Below are 25,923 nucleotides of genomic sequence, written 5' to 3' on the forward strand. Positions count from 1 at the left end.
AAATACGTGAACTGTCGGTGTTATCCAAAAGGTAAGTGATCAGATAGTAGCTTCAGTGACGTGGGTCTGCCTTTCAATTTGAATCGGTGCAAATATAGAGATGTGAGCAGCGATTCGGGTATGTGGAATGCAGGTAGTAAAACAGTCCATCTGGAGTCTTCAAAATGAAATGGAGTAGGCTGCAGCAGGTGAGATTTCAATTAATATCATTTTATTGACTTATAGCTGATCAATTCAACTGTTAGTAAATTATCTATAAACTCCTTATGTAACTACCTGTAAACAATCAGGAAAGAGTGTCTTATATAACTCTGTTTCCTATTTGCTTTATATAGAGAACTGGAAACCTTATCTCAGTTTGACTCCTCCTCCCTTGATTCTTTTGGCTGGTTCAGATGTAGCTCAAACATAATGTGCAAAAAGGTCAGCCAACACCAGACTGCACCTTGATAGTTAACTTTCTGTGCTAAAGGGAAAGTTCAGTGTTCTGTTGGTTCTTGTGGCAAAAGTCAAAAGAGGCAAGTGTCGCACTGACATAGTAGAGGAACTAAGTAATCCACACAAGACTGCACATCTGGCACCAACATGCTTGAGAGAAGTGGTTCATATTTAGAAATTTAGTATGCTTTGATCTCCAGCCAGGTGACATGCAAATGTCCGTGAATGCTTCATATTTCTTCTCTCTGCTCGACAAATCACACATCGGATCTTCCTCTGGCACTTGTTATTCAGCTGTTTTTTCAGTTGAGGTCGTGCTCATCACCACGATAGCCTAGAGGGAGGAAAAAGAATGCTTCAGTTAATTGGTCCACTTGTTGCAACTTTTTTTTTAAAGCTCAGCAAATATTGTGCAAGACCACCTTTCAGTGGAACATGCGCTGTCAGTGAAGAGTCGTTTTACCTGACTTCTTGTGGAGCGCAGGGCAGCCCCAGCAAGCGCTGACATTACAATGAAAATGATAGCACCAACACAGCTGTGGAACAAAATGACTGCCTCGATAGACACTCCCATAGCCTGAACAAACACAACCAGTATACACTCAAAAACTCATTCCAACATGCTTGATATTAGATTAATATTTTTAAATCATAGATAATAGTTATGACTCAAGGCAAAAAGTAAACTGGGTGGGAAATTGTTGTGCAATTTAATACATCCCATTGATTCTTTATCTAGTTGTTTTTGTAATTTAATCTGGATTCTAGTTTTTATTTGAACTGTTTTATTTCAAAGCACCACAAAGTCAACAGACATAAAAATGGCAGAAATAAGAACATTTTATTTCAAGTCAAGAGGCACGCTGTATTATATGAAGAATAATTTCTTAAAACAACCTAGAAAATGGGGTCTGGCTTCAGATTTGGATCCATTGTGTGAATGATCAACCAACAATCACAAAACAATAAATTGGCAGATTAAAAAAAAGACAATAATCACCTCAGCATATGAACTCCATACTATTTCAATGTCTGTTATGTTGTCGTCATAATGGTGGACCATGTGTCTGTGCATATTGGCCAGGACGTGGAGAAGTGTCCAAAATGCGAGCAGTATGGACATGATGCTCAGAGCTAAGGATATGGTTACCTGCACGTCGACACCAGCAGAGAGAGGACAGAAAACCAGGAAAGAAAAATGCTAATCGTACAGTATAGTGACAACATGGACAGTCTGGCAAATAAACAATTCAGTCAGCTAAGAAAGCCACCTAAATGAAGTAAATTGAGTATTTTCATGTTTCAGTGGCAAAAAAAACACAAACATAATGATGCAAATGATTATTTCAAGCTGATTATTCTTACATAAGACTATCTGTGTATGGATTCTTAACAAACAGTTTTATTTACAAGGCTGTCTTGGTTGCCTAATAGGGGGTTCTAGAAAAAACATTACCTCAGAATATAATGGTGGAACTTACTGTTTTCTTGGTGGGGTTTAGCTCTGTCAGAATATACAGAATTCCACTTATGATGAACTATGAGGGGACAAGGAAAAAAAACTGCCTCAGTCATAAGTTCATTAAATATTTTTGGTTTCAATAGAACTGCATTAGTAAAGCCAAACCACAACCAACAGCTGCCACTTAAATGTGTAAAACAGTTACAGTGCAAGGTAGTGGGTAATCACTACCACTGGGATATTCCAACTTTTGTTGCCTTGCAAGCTGGAATTAAAAAAAACTTTTTGTGGGGTTTGTTTCATTTGATCGACACGAGATGCCTACCACTCTGAAGTGTGCAAATTTATCATAATTGTCAAACAAACAAGAAATTAGATTAGATAAATTAGCGATTTGTAGAACCCCTTTTTGCTCTTCGGGTTTCAAGCCCCTGAGATTTATACCCATTCTTCAAGGTAAAACTGGTTGAGCTCCTTCAAGCCTTCGCCTGTATATGCCACCATCCGCCATTACATCAGTCCAAATGAAAAGATGTCCTTGAAGAATGAATCTGTCACCACCATGCTTTACTGTGGTGATAGTTTTCACAAGCTGATGAGAGCTCCTGGGTTTGCACCAAGCCTATTGTTTTCCTCTTTCGGAGTCTCGCAGACGTCTCAAAATGTGCTTTCCTGTTCTTTTCTTTAAGAAATAGCCATTCTTCCAAAAGCTCAGCTTTGTGGTGTGTACGGCATAAAGTGGTCCTATGGATACACACTCCAGTGTCAGCTGTGAAGCTTTGCAGCTCTTTCAGGGTTACCTTTGGCCCCTTTGGGAGTTATTCCATTAAGGCGGTTCCAGTGCTGCTACAGAGCCAGAGCCTATATTTAAGAAATATTTAAATATACAGACACTATTTTCAGTTTCTCATAATTAAGAACACCTTCAACCTCTTATTTTCGTTCACTGTCACCACTATTTGGAGAGTTTTGTGTAGGTTCATGGCAGAAAATGCAGTAAAAAGGGGTGTGAATACTTTTTTAAGACACTATGCTACTCGCCCTCCACCTGTTTCTAAATTAATGTTGACGGCCATAGATTGGCCGTTTATAAAATTGCTGCATCATCTCGACGAGCTACCAACCAATGTTCCCAGGATGAAGCCTGGCGGGACGGCAGCCCATGCGTGGGTAGAAGATTGCCCTATGGTGATAGCGATGGAAAAAATGACGAGGGATGCGCCCATGACCAGCACAACAGTCTAGGATGAATCAAAAAAACAAATTAGATTGAACCCTTCAGCTCTATTTTCTCCAAGCATTTGATCATTTGTGAATGGATGAGAGTGTGTGTCTCACGCCCATAATCTTGGGTTGACCCTTCAAGAAGCGGTGTAAAGGTTTGGTCCCTCCCACTGCAGCATCTTGAAGACTTCCATTATTCCCACTCAGTTCACCCGAAGGGTAGAGCTCAACAGACATCTGAAGGGCCATCACAGGGCGGAGGAAAATGGAACAAGATCATAAAAACAAGCATTTAGCTGCAACTATACGCTTAAATTAAATAACTCAATTTACTCAAAAGCTATCTTTAGTCTCAGCGAATTATGGCAGCAGGAAACAATGGTCGGCCCTACGATGTGTGACATCAGAACCATGTCTTTCACAACAAATTATGGCCTTATATTGAGTAGATACTTGTCATTCCACCAAAACAGCTCTGACTGATCAGTTTATGGACAAAAAGCTTGTCAAACAGTTTTAGGCGGGCCCACTTCTATTTCCATGGGACAGTGTTACTGTTTAAATAATGCCAAATGTGAAATTAACATCCATGTGAATGCCAATGCATAAAGTTCCCCAAGAGAACACTAAATTGGGACAAGTTGAGCAGTGCCACTTCACCTGGGGTATTGATGTTGTGGCTGATTGGTTTCAAATCAGAGCAATCATTGCTTTTTCATGCAGAGGTGCCTGTGCTTCCTCCTAAAACATGACAGGGATTTAGTTGTATTTATGTATTTATGATTGGCTGAACCAGCAAAAACAGTTCCCAAATGTAAAGCAGCTTCAACATAGCAGTAGTACTACAGCTTCCCTGAAGCTCGGACACATTTTTACATTGATATCATGTTTCTTTTTTCTTTTTTTTTTCTGTGCTAAACCGTCAAACACACACCTACTACCTTAAAAGTTACAATAACTCGTCCACCGCAGGCAAGTGAAGTAATCGCCTATCTACAAGTTTAACTCCAATATTTTGAGCAAAGTGACCTCAAGCATTAATCCCAGCCGGTCACAGAGATCATATACCAAACCTTTCCCATTAAGGAAAAGTCTGCTTTACCTCCGCTCCGCCGAAATTGCGAACATAAAGCAAGTGTGAAGTGCCAAGTATGTCAGCTGAGGCATTTACGAGATGGATGGGATAAAGCTGAGATGGAAACGCTAAGCGAACTAGCAACGGGGAGATAAGAGTCGTGAGTAGAAAGGAGAAAAGCCAGACCTTGTGAGGTTGTGTGGTCCGAGCTGCAGAATTGTGGCTGTTTTTTTGTTGTTTTTCACATCAGGCTCACATCTGGAGAGGCGTCACTGAGGTGGGCGGACTGTGGATTCTGGACACTGGCGCGACGGTCACATCAGCAAAGTTACATTTGGTCTCCTTTCTCGAATTCTAAAGGAATGTGATGTGGCCCTTGTGTTTTGACAGTGGCACCTTTGAAATATAAGGGTAAAAAATAAATAAAACATGCTTGACCAAGAACAGAAGCCTATGTCAAAGAAACGAACGAAAAGGTGGAAACTGTAAATCGCTCTTCCAACTCCAACTGTTCGATTCATTGCAGCTTAAACTAACTCGGGGACTACAGGCTGTCCGTTCATCGTCGAAGCAATGGCTATTTTATCTAAATAATAGAGCACTCATTCAAATGAGTGTTCTGACCCATTTGCAGAAGCAATATTTTTAAAAGAAGAATATAATCTTTAAGTGATCAAACCTTCCTTCACGCCAATGAAAACTGGGGAGAGGGAAGAACAAGGATGAGTGGTGTGTGTAAAACAAAGAGAGAGAGAGAAAGGGGGGGGGGGGGGGGGGGGTAAAAGGAATGTGATGAAACAGACAGTGTGAGTGGAGAGCAGGGAGAGACAATTTCCTGCCTTTCCAAAAGAGATACAGCTGGAGCTGTATATTCTATACACTATACTCTGGAGCTGATACATTCAAACATAAAGTGGCAACGTGAAACCCGGAAATGGATAAAATCGCAGAGGAATTACTCATTTGAAGAGGGCTTAAGTCTTTTGTTTTATTCAAATATGAAACAGATGTTGTTAGGTTTTTTTTTATAGAGTGAAAACTCTATGACCTCAGACTGTTATATAAAACAAATCTGAGGGAAAAAATGATGAGGATCTTACTGTGTGTTACTTTTGTTCAGCTGAGGTTCTGCCTGACTTAGGGAAGTCCAAGCCTGACCAACAAAAACAAAAAAAAAGTATGCTTGCTCAGAATTAAAAAAAGAAAGCAACACAAATTAAATAAAAAAAATCACCTTAAGAGTTTATTGAAAAGTGTTTATTTGACAGACTCAACTACATTATCAACTTTAGCTTGCACCACACACTGCCTGTTAGACTGCTACTTAGAGCCAAAAGAACAAGCTTTACATGGGAGAAAGCAAACTCGAAGTTAACATGGAGAAAGACTGAAACTAGTCAAGAGTTTTAACTCCTCTTTCACAGAAAGAATTAAGTGATAATCATCAAATGACATCAACAACCCCAGAAACCGACATTTTTGACACATAACCACTCAGCTAATCTTCACACCAGAAAGCTCGCACACCTTAATGTTACACATCCATGTGTCCTTTCAACTCTTCCACAGACATGTGGATGCAAATAGTGTTGTATTAAACAAAAGGTTAGTTTCCTTTTAGTGTTTAAACACTATATAGCTGAATATCAGTCACCATCAATCAGAGGGCTTGTTGACTGTATTCTGGCCTTTCTTATTACAGCGCAGACCGATACCATGTTTGTTGAAGAAAACTGACTTGACATAAGGAAAGAGGCGAATAATTCATTTCCATAAAATACTGCATGTAGAGCTATTGCTTTAGTGATCAAATAACAAAAAACGTCACATCTTAGGGGCAACACACAGCAAGTGGTTCAAAAAAGACATTTACAGTAATGCATTATATTGCTGCACATGCATTTGAATGAATGAGCACCAGTAACAAAGTATTTTAGACATCCAATCACAAGAGCATCAACAAGAATATCACTTCATATGGTCACAGACATTAACATTCTTGTTATTTACAATGTTTTCCCCCCCATGTACGTTATACAAACACACAGATGGCTTCCATGTCAAATAAATATGATACAGTAGATGTTATTTGATCAGTGGGTAAATAACAAGTTATAACATGAAAAAATATTGCAAAAAAAGATTCTCACAGCGTCTGACATAAGTCTCCATAACAGGGCAGTTAAGTGCTGTACATCATGGTGTACTGATCTGTGCTGTAAAAACATTAGAAAACTGAAACAAATCATCTTAGTCTTACATAAGCTTATGAAAAAATTTGCATTGATGAGCATTAGTTCTGAGCACGATGAATGATTTCCATATTACATACTCACACATTACGAAAGATAAATTATTTGCACATTTAAAAACGAAGACTGAGTTAATTTGCATTGTCCTGCATTTACATTGAACATAGTCTCTGAGAACTATAAAATGTGTCATGGCCACATGTTTCACAGTAGCACGGTCAAAAGACCACACATATTTAGCGGGACCTGAAGACAAGTTTGGCACAGAGGATGTCTGAATATACCATCTGTGCTTTTTATATATATATGTATATATATATATATATATATATATATATATATATATGTAAAGGTTTCTTTTATTTCTGTATCTTTCTATTTTTTGCATCACCTGGATGGTTTAATGTTATGCAAAGTGTGTGCTCTGCTGCATTCTGTTGCAAAGTGTCCATAGTACTGCAGCTCAGAAAACTGACATACATTTGCCTTGTGCAATTTAAACTAACAGAGTCTTATTTGTTGAGAATATTGGAGGTTATGGGTTAACTATTCTTTCCAAAAAAAGATCAACACTGATGAAGGAATCACGGCTGATATCAAGATATTGTGGTAAGTGTCGATGTTTGTTAGTCAGTGCACTCCTAAATATGTGATGCATGTTTGTTTGTGACCCTGTTTGAGTTTCAAAAGTCTGTATTAAGTTTTACGTCAGTCAAGAGGAACCATATGTTAGCTCACTCCAAAACATAATTTTACACTAGTCCTCCTTTCTCTAAAATTCCCTTTTTTGCTTTTTTTTTTAATTTTCAAAAAAAAAGCTTGATTTCCCCCCCATTATTTATGATTTATATTTTTTCGTTTGCAAGCGTGTTCTCCCTGCTGAATGAGAGCATGGTGATTTCATAAAGTGGGGTTTTTGTACAGACATTCACCTACTGTGAATCAGTAGTCACAATTACTTATTTAAAGTTTTAAAAGTTTTAGCTTAAAAGCTGCCTTCATTTTCTACGTTAGAAAAAAGCTTGGTGGCTGTACCCAACACAATAATTAACCAAAAATAATTGCCGGCTTCACACTGAATTACAAAACCATTGTCCTTGTGCCAAGAGGTGAGTCAGACAAAAGCTGGCCTTTATCAGTCTGCTTGTGAGATCAGATGTGGTTTTCCTCAGCTTGTTTCAAGAGGCTGCGGGGCTTCTTCTTCCTGATCGGTGCCATCAGGAAGCTGTTTATTCCAGTAACTGTCTTGGTCAAATCTTTCAGAGTGGGGGAAGTCCGATTCCTCATCTTGAACCAGGACTGGGAAGACATGGTCGACCATCTCGCACAGGCGCCCAAAGCTTTGAGAGACATACACAGACTTTTACGGCTAACTGTGCAGAGAGGAAACTCAGACACTCAAACATCAGTGTGCACAAGTGTTCCCTCTCAGGCTATTTTGAAGGAAATCCAAAAACAAACAGAGAGTGTTGCTTACGAGGAAATGTTGGTTTTGGCATGCTCCTGAATCAGCTCCCCCTTGGGATTTACAGTGAAAATCCTGTTCAGAGGAATTCCCACCTCTTTATAGGAATACACATCCTGAGATCACATACACAGAAGGAAGGGTGAAAAATACAAACAAAAAGAGCTGTAATAAAAAATCGCACTGGCATCATTATGGTAATCCAATTAGCATTTAGGAAAAAAGTACTTGACGCAAAACTGTCATAAAGAAGCATTAAAGCTTCTAGATGATGTAGTAGTCAAAAACTGTGTTCATGTGCGTGTTTGTTTAAATAATCTCACCGTCGCTCTGTTGCCAAAAGCGGCATAGAAAGGTTCAGTGTTTGGGTAGAAAAGGTGCTTGATGTCTGTGAGGCACTCGATCTTAAACTTCTCTGGTTTCTTTTCAATCACCTCCCTACACAAAACATAATATAACACACATTTTCAGCTCTCTGTTTTAGTTTGTTTGCTGTTCACTCAATCTACATCGTAAAACTTTGTAAATTCAAAAGAGACTGGAAAGAGTGCAGCTAAGTGACGCTCATTGTGTTGTTATAAGACAGTTTTGTACATGTTGTGTGTGTCTGACCTGTGAAAGGCAGAAAAAAGACTGCTGGGGCTGAGCAGCACCGGGCCCATCGGCAGCATGGTTCCCCTCTCATTGACCCAGTGCAGGTAGCCCCGGGTCATATCAGCCATGCCGATGGCCCTTGCTGAGCAGTACATGAACTTATATCCATTCCTTTAACAGAGAAATTCAATAATGTACTTAGCGACATTATATTCAAGTTGAAAACCCTCTCCAATTAGTTATTGTTTTTACGAGTTAAGTCAAGTGCATTTAATTAGCACATTTGAATGCCACAAAATTTAAAACAGTACGACACAAACAGAAATAAGAGCAATAAGGTAAAACAGGCAAACAATTAATCAAAAATAGCAGTCACCATCAACTATCTCCACTTTGGAAATGGCATACCAAAGCAAAACAGACAGTGAATTAGTATAAGGCAACACTCACAGGCTGACTCTGTGGTAGAGCCGTGCAATACCCTGGTGGGTCCAGTCTTTACCCAGAGTGGGGAGGATGTGGCCCAGTGTGTCAGACCTAAAGCGTAACACGAGACAGACAACATCCCAGAATGAATGCAAATGCTCTTGAGAGAGACTTTCACGCACATACATGGCCTTCAACAAGTGTGCAACCAAGACCCAAATATGCAGAGAGCCTGACATCTACTGGTAAAAAGCTGGAACTGAAGAGGCCGTCTCTTACCTGGTGATGGTTCCATCTATATCTGAGATAACTATCTTGTCATCCCAGCTCCAAAGATAGATTGTGCCATGACAACGACAAGTGCCCTGATACTGCGTGGTCACGCTGAACACGACCTCATTAGGACCTTCTTTCAGCTGCAAGCTGGCCTGTTAACATCCACAAACAAAATGCTCAGTAAGGCGCAGACTGATTCCACATAAGAATCACATATTGTAACACAGAGCTGTAACATAATGTGTGAGCTATTATTCATGCCCTAATGAAGCAAAATGTAGTTCATCATTTCAGAGAGGAGCACAGAAGAACACATTTCAGTATTTGTTTTTGTAGGGAGTAAGAATTCTTTTTTTTGTTAAGACACATCCCCATTCTTGAAACTGGGTTTTTAAAAAATGTATCTCTATAACACACCTCTGCTTCCCACATACAGAATGTGTACCCACAATTGTTAGATGTTACTTTGCCCCCAACCTTCACCGCAGAGAGTTAAAATGGAAAGAAAATCACTTTTATTCCACAGCAAGTGGAATGAAACCAGCTGTAAGAATAACACTTTACCAGCTGGTCCGAAGTGAGTCGGAGAGTCTTCTTATAACAGACACTGCCAGGGCTCATAAAGGGCTCTGACTGACAAGATCCCATCTTAAGACTGGATGATCTGTGGTCCTCATCACTTGAGGATGATTCATCCTTCATCCTGAAAAATCCAAGATATCCAGTTCGAATAAATGCAGTGATGTAAAGATGAAACAGCTTAATAAAGCACAGTTTGTAGGTCTTAAGTCACCTGTTAAGCGAGGACATGACGAGTGAGCTCTCCTCTGTGTCTCCTCCCGCCTCTGTCACCGGCTCCTGAAGTGAACAAATCAAATCTGGCTCAGTTAACAGAAGCATTATGTAGTGATGTTTAGGAGGTAGTATTAAAATTGTCCTCCAATCCTTTTATTTTCTTTAAAAGTCTAGATAATCCAGTACACTCAGTAAAGACTGAGGACAAACTAAAATTTCTAAGAATGTGTTTAGATGTGAACTGACCGACTTTGAGTCACTATTCCTGCTTCTCCATGAAAACCACCAACGTCCCCCCTTCTTTGGCATCTTCTCCTTCATGATGTTCTCCACTGATGCCTGAAGACAATGATTCACATACAACTCAAAACCAACGGGAAAAGAAAAAAAAACTCAAAACCAACAAGCACAAAAAGATCAACAACAGAAAAAGAACAAAATAATACAAACACCACATTTTAGTGAACTCCAACTGAGCCAGCGGAGAAAGACAGTTGGAGGCAAAACACACAGAGGCATGCAAACGAAAAGCACAAGGTGCAAGAGAGAAGCTTGCAAAGTGAAGCCACTGAAGATTATGGTTGGACACCTGTGGGGGATGAAAAACCTCATGTGGGACACACTACATGAAGAATGACAGAAACATACTGACAAATAGGGTCGCAGTGATGACAAAGAGCCAATCAGACAGGCAAACACATGCTGTGACCAACATTCAAGCAAAGCCAGAAAACACCATACAGGCTGGGAAGTGCTGGAGCCAAACAGACCAGGGAGGCAGTATGAGAAAAGGCCAAAAGCAGAAAACACATAACCCAAACACCAGCACTTCATAAAAAACAAATGTCAAATGGATGGTGAATGTTTAGAAAGGGGAAAAGTAAAAAAGGGGATAGAGACATGACATTATTCAAGTGTTAGGACAACAGACTTAATGCAACATTTCACTGTGATTTATAATAACAGTGCTAGCAGCCTTTTTTACTTGGGATAATATCAAAATATTCAGTCATTGAAGCTTCACATGCGGTAGCGTTAATTGCCATAATTTAGATCGTAAATATCGAATGTGAGAGCCAGACATTAGAGTGGGCTAAATTAAGCGAGCAGCCTTGGGTTGAATTTTCCTGAAACAATGAGGGGATGCTTACAAACAATAAGACTGAACCAAAGTGAAACATCGGATTCAGGGGGATCCACTGCAAAATGCTGGGAGTGCACGGGAGAGAACTGAAGCCAGGGATGCAAATAGAATAATACACCAAACACTTATTTTTAGTACTGCTTTAGACTTTAGACAGGCATATAATAGGTGTAAATGACACATACACATTCAAGAGGGGAGCTCAAAGAATGGAGAATATTAGTGGAACTTTTTACAGAGAAGATATACCTAAAAAATGCATTGTGATGAAAATAACTCAGTGTCACATAGTAGGAGGTGTAAAGTGCAGGTTTGTTGGGTGCAATCCAAAGATTTTGATATACCAGAACTGACCTCATATAGCAGGAAGATAGTAAAGAACCTTTTTTCCCCATTTCTACATTGTTTTAGGCTAAATTTGAAGGCATTTTCACTTTTCTTATTGAAGAACTTTCTATCTTATGACTTTGTAGTTTGTATCTCTGTTCTAACAGAAAACATCTTAATCTACTGCCTTAACAACAGCTGGAGTTACATTCAGATATGAGATACAAGTTATAAAAATCTATTCAAATAATGCTTTTATGTCACTTCACTAAGAAAAAAGCGATGGAAAAAGTGTTTTCTTTTTTAGATTTCAACTTTGGGCAATAATAACGTTGTAATCAATGTTGCCTAAACCAACTAGTGATGGCTAAGGTAGCCAAAGTGGGTTTACTTCCATTATTCTTTTTCAGCTCAGTGACTCAAAATCGTATTTTACCAAGTGATTATCAGGATATTAAAGGACAAATAAATCATGATGCACTGTTACAGATTAAACTACCCAACAGTACATAAATGACTATAACATGAAAATGATCAGAGTCTGCTTACACCGTAAATTATAGGTAATAACAGTCCATGAATATTAAACTGAGATATTCCATTCTTATGGACAGTAAACCTTTACTTACTGATCTCATAATCAGCACATTTTACTGATAATACCGCCTACTTTTAAATATGCAATTCAGGAAGGGAATGAGACTACTTATCGATCTGCACTGTGGTGGTCTTACCTGTGGCAGGGGTTTCTTGTAGACCTGCATGGCCAACATGACGGGAGCTGCAGTGCTCCAGTTGTAGTACCTGCAACAGATGACAGAGAACGCTACAGGCACGTCTAAACTCCTCAAACTCATTTCTGCAAAAGACAGCTCACATGTTTGACTCTTAACATGGAATCATTATGTTTCTACACAGGACATTTGAATGATCAGTTGGAAATTTGGGCAAATTTTCTGAGCTGCTATTTTAGATTGTTAATTGCAAGACCAGCCTGTCATTTTTCTTTCTTTAGTTTTATCAAGCAAGTAGAAAACTTTGTTCCTCAGGTTCTGGACGCAGTTATAATGTAGCCCCTTTGATAATGACTATAGCAGTACATACTTGTTCCCTATCTTCACCACCAGGTTAGGGTCATCAATGATAGTGGGGTTTTCCGAGAACTCTTGGTAGGAAACTGCCCTCTCCAAGAACTCCTCTGTGATATGAAACAGTAAAGGGAAGAACACACACACAGAGATGCTTTTATGAGATTTATTTTTCAAGTCAAATTCATTTATGCATAACACACATTTGTTTACCACATTAAAAAGTGGACAACTTTCTGGTCTTCTCCTTTGAAACATATAAATTATATTATGATTTCATGAAAAACTGTGCCAGTCTCAGTATCGTATAGTTGCACATTTCTTATCCTACCTCGCGTGATCTCCTTATTCTCAGTGAGTCCTCCACACAGAGAGATGGCGACGTGAGGCAGGTCACCTGTTTGGTCCAACAAACTGTCCACGCCACTGTCCATCCCACTACTGCCCACTGACTGTGGGGACTGGTTAGCGCTTCTCACACCCATCATCATCGTTTCTGAGTCTCCCCTCGTTGAGCTGCTGCCTCCGTCACTGAGAGCCGAGGGACACACACAGTCTCAGAGATGGTTCTCTAAAAATACTGTTTTAGTGCTTTTTAATGATGTCATGCTCCGAAAACCTCTGGCCTAAACTTTCTTGTTTGAAACTGTGGTAACTTAGAGTACCTAAAGAATCACAAATGCGCTTTTTACTTAAATAGAATGAAAAGTCAAATTTTCCTTACGCAATCCGTCAGAAAGTATCAGCGGTTCCACAAAACATGACCCAAAAGTCCATTTATCTTATAACAAACATTTTTCAGGAACTCCATTATGGCCACCAAAGGGTGAATTACTTTCTATGCATTAGGAGTGTGTATTTGCAGGATGGAATGCATAAACATGTTTGTTACTGCACCTCTTAGGGAAATAGAGAGCAGCAACTTCAGGCTCCAGATCTGTGATGTCATCCAGATATATGCCATCCGCACCCAGATGTTGGCTTCTCTTTTCTAGAGAACATGGCATGAAACTTCATCAGCAGCAGGAACAAAAGATGACACTGATGGATGAAGGGCGTTTGAACACAAGAATTCCTTTGAATTGTTTACAGACTAGACACACAGTACCTTTCTTCTTGGATGGTGAATCTGTCCTTCTGATTGGACTTCCTCTGTTCCTGCCTTCGTCCACATGATCAGGCAGAATTTTAGGACACACTGAACAAGCTGTTAAACCCTCCATCTCTGCGCACAATGGCCCGACACTCTCCACCTCTTTCCCTATAAGGATAAAATAGAAAAAATATAGCTGGGTGATCAGGACAAACTCCTGGATCAACGGGATGTACTGATGAAAAAGGTCAACTTTAGATGTTCCTCTAAAATGCTGCAGTTACGATAATCACTCTATTACAACTTGAATCAGCTGATTTATGGCTAAACTAGAGAAACATTAACCTGGCATCCTCTCGGATTAATTGAAAAGCAATGGTTGCAAAATGTGAACATGCACAAAGCTACCTCTGGAGGTCACTAGAGTTTTAAACAGAGGTGTGGAAAATATCTAAGATATTTACAGCTTGCAAACTGCTTCAGCTGTGGCTCAGTGGGCAGTAACCTGAAATGCCTCCAACCATGTGATACGTTTGAAAGGTTTAGTCCAACAGCAACATTTAGCAACAGTTTACAGGAGTAGCCCTGGGTTTATGATTTTTATAATTCTCTAATTCCTCTAAAGTTACAACAGCATTTTAAATGAAGCACGGCTCACTGAGCAGACATGTTGTTTTAGCTCCCTCTCTTGGCTGTCGCAATTATTTCAGTCCACTGTGGAGGTTAACTGCATAATTACCATGTTCTTCTCCAGATGTGTCCCCAGACTTGATAGTTAGTCCTTCCTGTGCTTTTCTTCTGTTTTCTTCAGTGTCCTTGACTCCTTCAAGAGCAGCGGTCTCACCTGGCTGTGGACAATAGAGGGTGAGGGAGGGAGGCCCCGTGTCACTGATGACTCTGAAGTGAGTGTTGGCAGTCACTGGGATGGAGACTGCTGCGGCAGAGTCTTGCTTCTTGTGGGAAGTGAGGAAGGATGGCTGTAGAAGACAGAGGGGTAGAAACTTTTCACACACTATTTGCTTTTTTTTGCTCTGAAGTATGATTCTATCAGGGCGTCCTTCCTTCACTCCTCTGTGTTACCTCATAGGTTCAGTATTTGACACGATGCATCTTGCTTGCTTAATTTGTACAAAAAATAAAGTGTGTATACTAAATTGTCCTGATGTAACATACTGAGAGTACAGCTGGTTGCCTGGCAACTGCTAATTACACTGTAAATTTTAAACAGTGTGCTATAGCGTTGATGGTAGGTGGATTTTGTTATCAATGCAGAGAGAGGGAAGGGAGCGATTTTGGGTTTCAGCTTAAATCTGAATAAAACATGTCAGTAAGCACACTGTATCTTATTCCATGTATATGTTTAATCTTACTTCGTGGTCCCCAGAGATCCCCCCCCCCCTGCACTGTGTATTGCATTGTGATCTGATCCATAACACATATCTTAAATGCAGGTGAGGCTTATAAAGGCTTCTGTACACGTCACAAACAATGTTGCAGATTTATCTGCTACCATCAGAGAGACTAAACCAATAGATAAAATAATATACACATTCCCATGTGATGGTACGTGTGTAGATACCTGGGCAGCCTGTGGCAGTTCCCCCCAGGTCCACAGCATCTCAGGGTTAGTCTGATTGGTCAGCTCTGAATCGCTCTTCGGTGTTGACGACCGCGAATCATCTGGACTGCTGGTGATAATCAGACAGTTGGTCAAGATCAGGTTTCAACTTATGTTGGTTTTACAAATAAAGAAGCTTTACTGTGCAACAAAAAACAGCATTTTTTTTATTATTCTCCTTTCTTAGTGCATTATGTTATTTATTCAGTGAGGGTGGAAATGAGGGCAATACCTAACAAGGGAAGAGAACTGAGAGGTCCTTTGAGGACAAGAGATGGACAGACCACAGGGTGGCGGGATGGAGAGAGTTTCCTTCATCGCATTACTACAGACATACAAAAGACAACAAGACAGAAACAGAAAAGGAGAAGGAAAGAGACGGTGAGTTATAAATAATCATGAACAAAATATGAGAACAGAATCAGTACAAACAAAGTTTGTGTCCAAATAGTACCTCTGTGAGTGAGTCCAGTTGGTGATAGGGTGAGTGTTGGCTGTGGATCCCTGATGGCTGTACACAGGTCTGCTCACAAACACACACATGCAGAAAGACATCAGTCACACACAGTATGCAAAAACTCAACATTTCACAACAGACAGCATATCACACAAATTTATCATCAGTCCTTAGAAAACCTTTGATGCTGTTTATTTAATCCCTCATTTTGAAAATCAAAGCACTCCTGTTCCCACACGTCTGAAGCCAGCTGTAAAAATGATACTCATCAAGTACAGTATTAAGCACGACATGAGGCAGACACACATTCTTTCACGTCTTTAAGGGATTCAGGAATTTTCCCGGCCCACCGTGTGGTCAGCTTCCAAAGAAAGGCTCTGAACCCCTGCAGTAAAGGCAGCTCTGTGAGCCATTATTTCAAACAGACAGAGAGCACTGTGGGAACAGGACAAATCTCTGGAGCGTGTCCAATAAACAGAGATGCTTTGCAAAGGGCCCCACACATAAACTCTGATGTGTCCAAACTCACAGTCTCACAGTTTAGAGCCCTTAATAGTTTACAAGTAAGTGTTTTTTTAAGACCAAGCGAAATTGCTCATTAGTTTTGCATGTTAACAGACTTTAGATAATAGCATAGAATAATAATGGCAGCTCATGTCATAATTTAGCAAGACCTTTCTATCTTCTTCTAAGGTACTGGAACTGACAATGCACAAGATGATTGCCAGAAGGAAATTGCTGATCTTTGTGTCTGATCAAGTGGTTGATACTGAGCTACAACACCTAAAATACATATAATCCAAACACAAATACCAGCCATCCTTAACAGAATGTCTTCAGTTTTTACCTGCTTTTGTATGTCTGTTTCTCTGGATCATGTGGCGCAAATGCAAATTCTTTTTTGTGCAGCTAGAACAACCAGTTACACTCATCGTGTATGACAGACATGAACACGTACACATTTTCTCTACTTAACACAGTCACAGTTGTTGCTGGCAACAGTTCTGCTGCCTCGCAAGCAACACTGTGACTGCTGACAAGGTTTGTTTTCCTCAGAAACAGTTAACGTTGACTGGTATATAACAACCTCTTTCTCACGTACGCACGCACTGACACACCTGCTGCTGTCTTTTTCCTCATCTGAGCTCAGGTCAATGGTGAACATGTCCTCATCCTCTGAGAACTCGTCCCCGCTCTCCTCTCTCCTTCCTCCAACTCCCCCTCCTGCTCCCAATCCCTCTGGCCTTGTCTTCTTCCTTCTCTTTCTCCTCTTCTTTGTTGTCCCTCCATCCCCGTTTTGCGGTCCCAGGCTCTGGACAGGAAGTGAAGGGCAAGGGACGGTGTCTGTGTGATAAGAGAGAGCAGCATAAATACAGTCCCAAAAGCACCAATCCAGCACTTCCTTTCTTTCTTTTTTAATTGATCTGAGTTTACCATGGTGATGAGAACTACCCCTGCCCAGCTGGGACTCCATTAACTCCTCCCCCACCGACCTGATGGGTGATGTTGCAAGGTAAGACGGAACCACTTCCTGTTGACAAGGGGACATGACATGATTGTATGAGGTCCTTAATATGATCAACAACCACGAATAACTTCTTAATCAGCTGAAATGAACAGCACTTGATTTGTCTTAAGTGGCCTGGGGTGTGTGGACACCTGGATGATTTATTTACACAAGTACAAAGCTCCTTCGGGCAGTTTCAGACAGCATATTTTCTATAAATTTAGCACACTGCGAGAATTTACGGATGCACCATCATCATTTTACATCCAGGCAACAAGAAGATACAAGAACAAACCAGTTTCCCTAAACGCTTCGCCTGCAGGCAGTTCAACAGCAGACACACACAAAAATAAGCTCACTAAATTCATGCATGCATGTTGCTGACAACCGACACAAAAGGCAGTGAAGTGAGCCAGAGGAGCAGAGCTAATGCCAATCAAGGCAGCTTGCGAAATGAAACAATGAACATGTTGACTTAACTTGTTTCAGCAGCTTACTTTCACATAACCACAAGGAACCAGATCATGTGTGGTGATGGATGACAGATGATTTAGAAATGTGACCATATTTCACTGGAATTTCCCACTGATTGAGAGTTACAGTTGTTGCAGATCAGTATTTGCGTTTAAGTTTGAACCAATAGTAGGAGAGCTGTTTAGAAGAACTGCTCGGATGAATGCTTGTCCCTTAGAGAAACAAACACACTCGCAGAGATTTCCTTTTGTTTACTGATGAGGCGTTAAATCAATCCCAGATCACTTTTAAGCGACACAAATGTTTTAAAATTGGATTTGTACGGGAACCAGGAAATGACTCTGAACTGTTAAAGTATAAAATAATATGCAGTAGAACACAAGATATTGTTCTATATATATAACCTAATATATCATCTTAGGTTAACTGTTAAATGATAAAATTTAGCTTAAACTTAGCTATGATTATGTGACCTCTATGTGGAAAGTGATTAAAGGGGTCATATTATGCTTCTATGGTTTTATTGCTTTCCATTACAAAGCCCACAGTAAACGCAGAAGTACTCATTCTCTCCCACAGATGCTGGCAGTCAATCTCTTTTCATCAGTTACGTATCAATAACGCCACATATCACGTTTGCAAAGTGCCAGGCTTGTAGATTATCTGGTACACCTCAATCTAAGAAAAATCAGTTGCCTCACACTCCGGTAGCTTTGACAACAGGGGATCAATAAGAGCAGGCTGGGCCGTAAACTGAGCATTTTAGAAACAAGGTGACAAGATTTGCAGCAGCACTGTACAATAGAAGAACATTTTTTTTTTTTTTTTTATCCCTATTTAAGTAGACCCACAAAATCAATTCATGGTCTTGTAAAAGATCATTGCATATATGATATTAAAGAGTGTAATAACGGTTGTGATATCTGTGCATAATATCAGGGTGATCCAAGGTGTTGTTTAATGGTGGAGTGAAAAAATCTGCAGAAACTCACACTGAATAAAACAGAAATGTTTTCCTTCGTGTTGTTTAGATCATTTATAATGTTCAATATGTAAGCTTCACTGTTTGTCCCAGAACAGAATGTGATCCTCCCATAAACCACAGGATTTTGTACAATCTGGGTTACCGGAAAAATCAAAGAAACTTGTGCTTCATGCGAATTTTGTTTTCTTCGACCAAGTAACAGAACAGCAGTATAGACTCTGTTTCCATACAGTGAAAAATACTACATCATGATATAACAGCCAACATTACTGAAAGGAGGACAGGAGGACAAACATTTCATACAGCAATTAAAATCTATAATGCCACATGGTTTTATGATGAGAAAAAACATTTAGGATAATTACACTTTTTTTTAAAATGGTTTTCACCTCAACGACACATCACCCACATCAAGATTACTTAGATGTTTCTAAGTTTGTTTCCCTTGGGCATGCAGAGCTTCTTGCTGCTATAGTATGAGGATAATAACATGTGCCCAACGGTTCACGTGGAGGATCTTCTGGTATTTGCCAATGCACAAGCCCAAACAAATCCTCAAGTTTAACTTTACACCCTGAGGTGTAGACAGAGGAAGCGCAGTCGGTTTGGTAGGAGCGGCACAGAGCACTGGGCTTAGTGCCAAATAGTGCTGTAAAAATGTTGCTGAGCTTTTCACATCAAAACCAATAAGATAATACCTTAGACCATCATTGCATGACAGAACAAAGACACCGATGAAGAATAAATAACATCTAACTGACAAATCTGTTAGTGTTTAATACTGTACTCGTTCATCTTAACTGGCAAACAGCCGGTGCCTTTTCAACGTGGTACATCTACTGACCAGTAGTTTTATCTTTCTGTCTTGATCCCCTTTTATAATATGTACAGTATGTCGCTCTGTCTGACCTCCAGTCTCTCCGGACTGGACACAGATGAGTGAGCACCATATTTCTGAGGGTAGTGTGCAGCACACACTACCAAGGGTGAATTGGGCAAAGTTATAAATAGGTCTCTGGTGGTTTTCCACTGTTATTTTACCCCTCTGTTATGGACTTAGGCATTATATTACTCTGGGAGATGCCATTCTAAAGAGCCATAATAGAACTTCTTGACTGACTGCTGGATAATTGCATCTTCTATTTGAATAACACATCAATGTAGGAAGATTTAGACCAATGCAATCCCTCAGATTAGGAAATTACAACAGATTATGACATATTCCTCTAAATACTTCTTTAGGGAACGCAGCCGGTTCTTTTCATTGCTCCCAGATGACACTGCAAATGCTGAGTTTGTTTACCACAGCAATGAAAAAACTCCCCCAAAACCCCTCTTCCAGCTTCCATGAATCCTTATCTATCACTTCACAGAATCAGTTTTCAAAACAAACTGAAATGTTCCCAGTTTAGTCTGTTTTCTTCTGTGCTGCAAATACCTCCACATAACATAATCTCCTCCTGACAATGAACATTAAGACTGATTAAGCTGGATTTTGTCAATTGTGTTACTCAAATGGCACATAAATCAAGTTGAATAGATAACGTCTGCTTAAGGTGCATGAGGCTAAACAGCAGCCATAGGCTGTGATATGAATTGGATGTTTTCCAACTATGATATCCAAACCCGATCTGTCCCTGCCAAGCCAGCACTCTGCTCACGTTTTCAGTGTCCTTGTCACAGGTCAGATGAGTGAGTGAGTGTCACAGCACGAGTGACACTGACTTTAATATGCAAACACATGGTTAATTCCATATATATTGCCATGCACATGATCAAAACAAGCAACATGTAAAAATACAGCTGAGTTAAAGAAATAATATGATTTACGTGTGCATAGTAGCATAATAAAAACTTTACAAACAGTTTGCTGTTTAACTGGTGTTTGTGGGTAAACCTGTCCGGCTGACTTGTGTCTGTTTATGCTATTTCCAGGAAACTAAAGTTATGCTGGTTGACAGGCCATCATATGATAACTAAAGCTCCACTTCTGTCTTGTTGTTCTGTTTATAGTCCATCTAAGAAAGCCCTCCAGCAGAATTTCATTGTCTACGTGTCACTTGACAATGAAATTCTGCTCTGATGTCCTTTCTGTCAGAATCTCTTTCTCCTCCTTATTGAAGCACATTTCATCAACATTTAAAGTATATATTCACTTCATATGAACACATAGATTTTTAGAATATAGTTCAATAGAATTATTAAAAACATTAATGGGAAAAAAGGAGAGTTAGATAGTCTTTTAGTGCCTGTCAGAAACTCAACTGCTCTCTGGGCTTGACTGGTAGAAAAAGATAGTGTTTTAAAAGTCTAAAAGACTATTAAAAGAACAGCAACATGTAGTTGTTGATTAATCAGTAAGTAGTAAAACCAGTGGGAGTTACAACAATAAAAAAGGACAAGAATCAGGCTGTGTAATTGCCATGTCTGTGAGTTACAGTATGTTCTATTCTATATTTGTGTGTGTTTATTGATGTGGAGTAATGAGTTGGTTGATCATTACTCACCAGCTTATTCTCTGTCTCTTTGACAAAAAAGGCCTCCCCGTTCTCTCCAAGCTTCATGTGCAAACTCACCGGCTCTCCATTAATCTCTATGTCCACCTGCAAGGCATAAAAAAAAGCTTCCTTTTATGGGCGTCATTAGCATTTTCTAAACAAGCTCCTTTTTGTCATTTTGTGTGGGAAAAAATGACTATTTTTGGAATTTTATAATTCATATTTCTGGTTTGGGGTAATTTTATATTCAATATAATGCAGTGCAGTAAGCAGAATATTATTATGTGTGTAATGTCTCACTAAGTTACTTACACAAGATATCACCATAATTTTAATGAATTAAATTCCTCATAAAAAGTGACAGGATGCTTTAAAGCGACTTAAACTGCAACTTTCCGAAGTAAAAAAAAAGAATACCTGAAATACCTAAATAAATAACAAATAATAATGTTTAAAAGAAGATCAGAATGCTGTTATCGTTCCTCAGAGAAAACATTCATGAGCAATGGACCCTGAGCTCTCAAATTACGTGGATGCACATTCACCACATGCAAAGAACAGAAGTAAGTGAAAGTGTTGGGGTAGAAAGCGCGCTGTGATCTCACCACTTTCTCACGGGATCGCAGTACACCCATCTTTCCGAAGCGGACGTGGAAGGGGGAGCACTGTAGGGTCCCATCGGGCTGCCGGACCACAATAACATCTATACATCCAGACAGCGTTGCGGGGTTGAGTCCTCTGTACAGCTCCTTGACCTGCACAAACACCTGGCCCGCCAGCTGACCCACATAGTTCATGGTCTGTAACTGGTGGCAGAAAAAGAAAGGCATATTTTTTACCTCTCACTTGCCCGATGAATAAGGCTTTATTCACATCTCAAGACTGTTATGAAAGATCGTAAAGTAAGGCCAAACTGTCATCCTGTCACATTAAGATAAGTTATCGATCCACTGGCTCAGTTGCTGCCCACACACGTCAGCCAGCTCACTCGGATGCTGAAACCACAGTTTCTTGTTCTTTCCTTTCGCTTGAGGTGCTGCTGAGTGTGGGGAATGTTTGGGGGTGTGACCGATGTCAGCGTAGGAAATCACTTTTGTTTTCCTTGAAAACAAAGCACTCAGATTTTTTTTCTTCCCGCTCAAAACCATGCTGAAAAACTCAGAATGGCTTTTCCCCTTTGTAGTGTAAATACAGTTCATCAGGGATGAGATCAATCTCGTGGGGCTTTGCAAGTCTCTCTAATCCACATCTTCAAATGCTTTTTTTTTTTTTGAGAATGCCAAAACATGGTCCCAGAGAGAGATACAGACAGGGAAATGCATTTGCAGGACTGGTTGGTGGCTCTACTGGAATGTCAGAAACAGAGAGAAATGAACAGCAAAGGAATATACAGCTCTTGCCTTGTTCTTGCCTTCTATTTTTGCTTCACTGTAGGTTAGAGAGTGTAAGCTGTATACATACAGCAGCTAATCACCCTATAGCCACGATACCTTATTTATAGGAGCAGTTGTGGGTATGACATCATGGAGGGTTTATAATAAAAATATATTTTTAGGGGGAGCTATACCTGTCACAATCATCACATAACTGCCTTATTTTAGTTATTGGATCTGACTGTATTTTTGCATCATCGCTCCCATTCCATTCACCTGTGTAAAAACAGCTGAATAAAATAAAACAGAAATAGCTCTGACAGTGTTTTCACCACTCAAACAATTAACTTCCAGTGTACGAGCAACTGCATTTCAATGAGGACTGACACTTATCTTAGTCATTTAGATCGAGTCAAACGTTGTTTTCAATCAGCATTTTTTTAGTTAACGAGAAATAAATGAAAAAAGAAAAAAACAAAACCTCGGGGCGGGCAGTTATTTGGATTGCATGAACAATGTCAAGGTAAAAAACACTAAAACAAACACAGTGACCTCTATCAGGCCACCCTGACAAGCTCATCCACATATCCAGACATCAGCTGATCTCAGATCTTTTCTCATCAATCAGCTGTTTCCTCCTTCTGCAGCCTAGGTAAGCTAAAGCACCTACCTTAACACCCACCAAGGGAGAAGATTGAGCTTTGCTTGACAGGCTAAAGCACCTTGGAAGGCAGTCTTGCTTCCTTCGCAAGATGCTTTGCAATCCACCTCCTTTGTATTTTCATTTATCTTTTTTTTCAATGCAGGTACACTCACTAAAACAGGACGATTAAATCCTTTCTCAGAGCCAGAAGTAGCATGTTTAACCTCAGCGCTCTGAGATTTACCACATATTCACAGAGGTGCAGTTACATCCAGAAACTATCGCTATGTCGCTGGGAACAAACCTGTAAGCTATGGGAACATGAAGAAGTGATATTACACTGCGTCTTGCAGGCTGTCATTTGGCTTGTTAAGGTGCTAGCAGCTACAGATAAAGGTAAAATCTTCAGCTGCTGTTCAGTTTCATAACCTCCACATGAAATCTTTTAGTCTGAAAACTTGTTCCCACTCTTGCAGCTCCAAACAAAGCATTCCTCATTTATAATTAGTGTGTATAACAGGCTTGAGTGTTCCCATCATTGTCATTTGGAGCCAGAGCCGGTAAATACCCATGACTACTGCAGAGTCATTTGACGCAGAACTGAATGCCAACTAAATACTGTCAATGGGTATTTCAACCACTGTAAAAAGGGCTTTATTCAGTGACATGTCTTTGCTGCTGCTGTCCCTGCATCAGATATACATACAAGTTATACAAATAAACCATATGAATAATTATTTATATAAACCGGAATTTTATGTCATGCTAATGGCATCAAGGTAATGTGGTGGATAGCACTGTCTCAGCATGAAGGCTTATGGTAGCTGTCATTGGTGATGTCCCTTAAAAAATCCACCTGCCACCTGCTTGTGCTGACTCAGGCAGTGCACCGTGCATGTGCACACACACACACGCGTTACACCGTGACCAGGGGACAGATGGCTCCTGTGTTTGCAAGCCATGTTAGAACACTCATGCTGACAAGTGTCACTGTTTAGTAATCTTTGCTGCTTTATTGGCCCAACACTATTCTGTTGCACATCAGAACCCCTGTCACCGCACTCTTGTTCTGACTAGACCACTGTAATAACAGAGCACATTGCAATACAGTTAAAAAACTAACTTACACTAAAACACTGGTTTTCCTGGACACTGTCATACATTAAAAAACACTATTGTGGTGAAATTGTTTACACTGCATAACTACTTACATGGCAAGATAGCACACGGGGATATATATTTAGTATTTACTTATCTGGGTAAATATCCCAGGCATGTCTTCTCGCTCAGGAAAGAGGAGTGGGATTGTTTGCAACTGATTACATAATTATTTAAACCCTATATCCTCCCGCTCACTTCCTTATCTATTAATTTCCTTTGTTTCAGTGACAACAACAGGGAAATGTGCTCATTTATCTACATACCAATGCGCTGATTTGACTGTCAACATCAGCCACGTGCACACAGACGTCTCCATTCACACAGGCACAAACACAGCCAAGGGCTTGCCCACTCTTCCAGGACATCGCTGTTTCGCAGCCAATCACAGTCCGTATTATGTAATAACCAATCACGGGACAACTCAGAGGGTCATTATGTGTCATTACATGGCGCGCTGTAAATTAATGAACTACCATTGAAATGCAAAATTTAAAATGTCTGCTGTTACGACTGAGAATTGTGGACAGAAGCTGCACTCCCACTGTGTAGCAGTAAAGTCCACATGGAAGGTACTTTATGAAAAGTTCGCCCCCACTTTCACCGTTACTACAGACCAATCAGCCAGGTGGCACAAAGGTCACGGAGAAGCAGCGGGATTTACAGATGTTGAAGAGAGGGTTTATCCAATCTATTTAAAATGCCAGGAGAATAAAGTCTGGAACTCCCAGGTTTACTGTTCATTAAACCACTTTAAAAGATACCGACAACATAAAATTACTTAAAGGCAATTGTAGCTCAACATGTGCAGTATATGTAAAAGCTAAAAGGCGCCCAATATAAAAAATAAAACAAGTTTCATGAACACGGGGTTCATGAATAGCTCGTAGGGTTATGCGTGGCCTGTGGTGACATGTAAACATCTGCACGCAGGGTGAGGCTCTGCAGTCCGCCGTCATTCAAACAGCCAACCATTAACACACGCACACCCACAGAACAAACAAAAAACTACTTAGCACCTTGGTTAGCTCTACAATATGTAAACGGGATTTAATAAAGCCTAAATCTCACGATTTGAATATGTGACAGCATGTTGCAAAGGCCATTCCGTCCTTGCTTACATTATTTATTGACGTCGCTCTTCTCTCCGGGACCTTTCCGCCATCCAATTTTTCCCAGCCAGCTTTTAGGCGTCCTCAAAGCTTGTAGTGTGCGTTATTCCCCAAATCAAACATCGCCCGTAACATTCAGCATCATGCAGCCTCCTTGATATATGATCTCGGGTCCTGTGCAGAGGGCTGCTTCTTAAACCGCACTTGAAATATTCCTCCCTCCACTACACAGCAGCGAGCAGGGACGGATCCGATTGGCTGAGCTGGCGCTGACGTCACACATTGTTTACAGAAAATTTCCCTCAAAATCACCTTAAAATCAATCACAGTGTGATTAATCTGTTTTTGTCCATACGTTTTTCTATTATTTACGTCACTGATGATTTTTCATACTCTTATGAAATAGAAAATTAATTTATTGACAGTTCATAAACGTCTA

General features: G+C 40.1%; 2 protein-coding genes across 6 annotated transcripts; both read right to left on the minus strand.

Annotated features, from left to right (window-relative positions):
• Positions 1–189: 189 nt before the first annotated feature.
• On the minus strand, positions 190–4,494 carry LOC140301721 (uncharacterized). Of its 2 annotated transcripts, none has more exons than XM_072380317.1 (7): positions 4,386–4,494; positions 3,239–3,361; positions 3,025–3,141; positions 1,920–1,976; positions 1,460–1,588; positions 902–1,015; positions 190–772 (listed from the first exon to the last, which is right to left on the minus strand). In XM_072380317.1, the coding sequence occupies exons 2-7, from the start codon at positions 3,359–3,361 to the stop codon at positions 725–727; spliced, it is 588 nt and encodes a 195-aa protein (XP_072236418.1). In that variant the 5' UTR covers positions 4,386–4,494; the 3' UTR covers positions 190–724. The 2 variants fall into 2 exon arrangements, with proteins under 2 accessions (XP_072236418.1, XP_072236417.1); XM_072380316.1 differs by having other exon boundaries at positions 1,439–1,588.
• Positions 4,495–5,423: 929 nt separating this feature from the next.
• Positions 5,424–25,686, minus strand: lpin1a (lipin 1a). Of its 4 annotated transcripts, none has more exons than XM_072380319.1 (24): positions 25,494–25,686; positions 21,804–22,004; positions 21,208–21,303; positions 17,169–17,265; positions 16,853–17,078; positions 15,732–15,800; positions 15,510–15,602; positions 15,239–15,344; positions 14,399–14,636; positions 13,675–13,827; positions 13,464–13,557; positions 12,898–13,097; positions 12,583–12,676; positions 12,213–12,282; positions 10,749–10,835; positions 10,254–10,346; positions 10,006–10,070; positions 9,777–9,915; positions 9,216–9,364; positions 8,961–9,047; positions 8,529–8,681; positions 8,240–8,354; positions 7,929–8,032; positions 5,424–7,791 (listed from the first exon to the last, which is right to left on the minus strand). In XM_072380319.1, exons 2-24 carry the CDS (start codon positions 21,993–21,995, stop codon positions 7,620–7,622), a joined length of 2,892 nt encoding a protein of 963 aa, XP_072236420.1. In that variant the 5' UTR covers positions 21,996–22,004; positions 25,494–25,686; the 3' UTR covers positions 5,424–7,619. The 4 variants fall into 4 exon arrangements, with proteins under 4 accessions (XP_072236420.1, XP_072236419.1, XP_072236422.1 ...); XM_072380318.1 differs by having other exon boundaries at positions 15,239–15,347; XM_072380321.1 differs by lacking the exon at positions 10,749–10,835 and having other exon boundaries at positions 25,494–25,685.
• Positions 25,687–25,923: the final 237 nt, after the last annotated feature.

The sequence above is a fragment of the Leuresthes tenuis genome, unplaced genomic scaffold, assembly GCF_036924035.1.
Source record: "Leuresthes tenuis unplaced genomic scaffold, fLeuTen1.0.hap1 SCAF_2, whole genome shotgun sequence".
Lineage (NCBI taxonomy): Eukaryota > Metazoa > Chordata > Actinopteri > Atheriniformes > Atherinopsidae > Leuresthes > Leuresthes tenuis.

Coding starts and splice junctions, on each gene's coding strand:
- LOC140301721 (XM_072380316.1), bottom strand. CDS start 3,361: ATGTCTGTTGAGCTCTACCCTTCGGGTGAACTGAGTGGGAATAATGGA. Junction 3,142..3,238: donor GTCAACCCAAGATTATGGGC/GTGAGACACACA, acceptor GATTCATCCTAG/ACTGTTGTGCTGGTCATGGG. Junction 1,977..3,024: donor GCTTCATCCTGGGAACATTG/GTTGGTAGCTCG, acceptor GTCCCCTCATAG/TTCATCATAAGTGGAATTCT.
- lpin1a (XM_072380318.1), bottom strand. CDS start 21,995: ATGAACTATGTGGGTCAGCTGGCGGGCCAGGTGTTTGTGCAGGTCAAG. Junction 10,347..10,748: donor GCTCCAGCACTTCCCAGCCT/GTATGGTGTTTT, acceptor CATTGTCTTCAG/GCATCAGTGGAGAACATCAT. Junction 9,365..9,776: donor GACTCACTTCGGACCAGCTG/GTAAAGTGTTAT, acceptor GGATGTTAACAG/GCCAGCTTGCAGCTGAAAGA.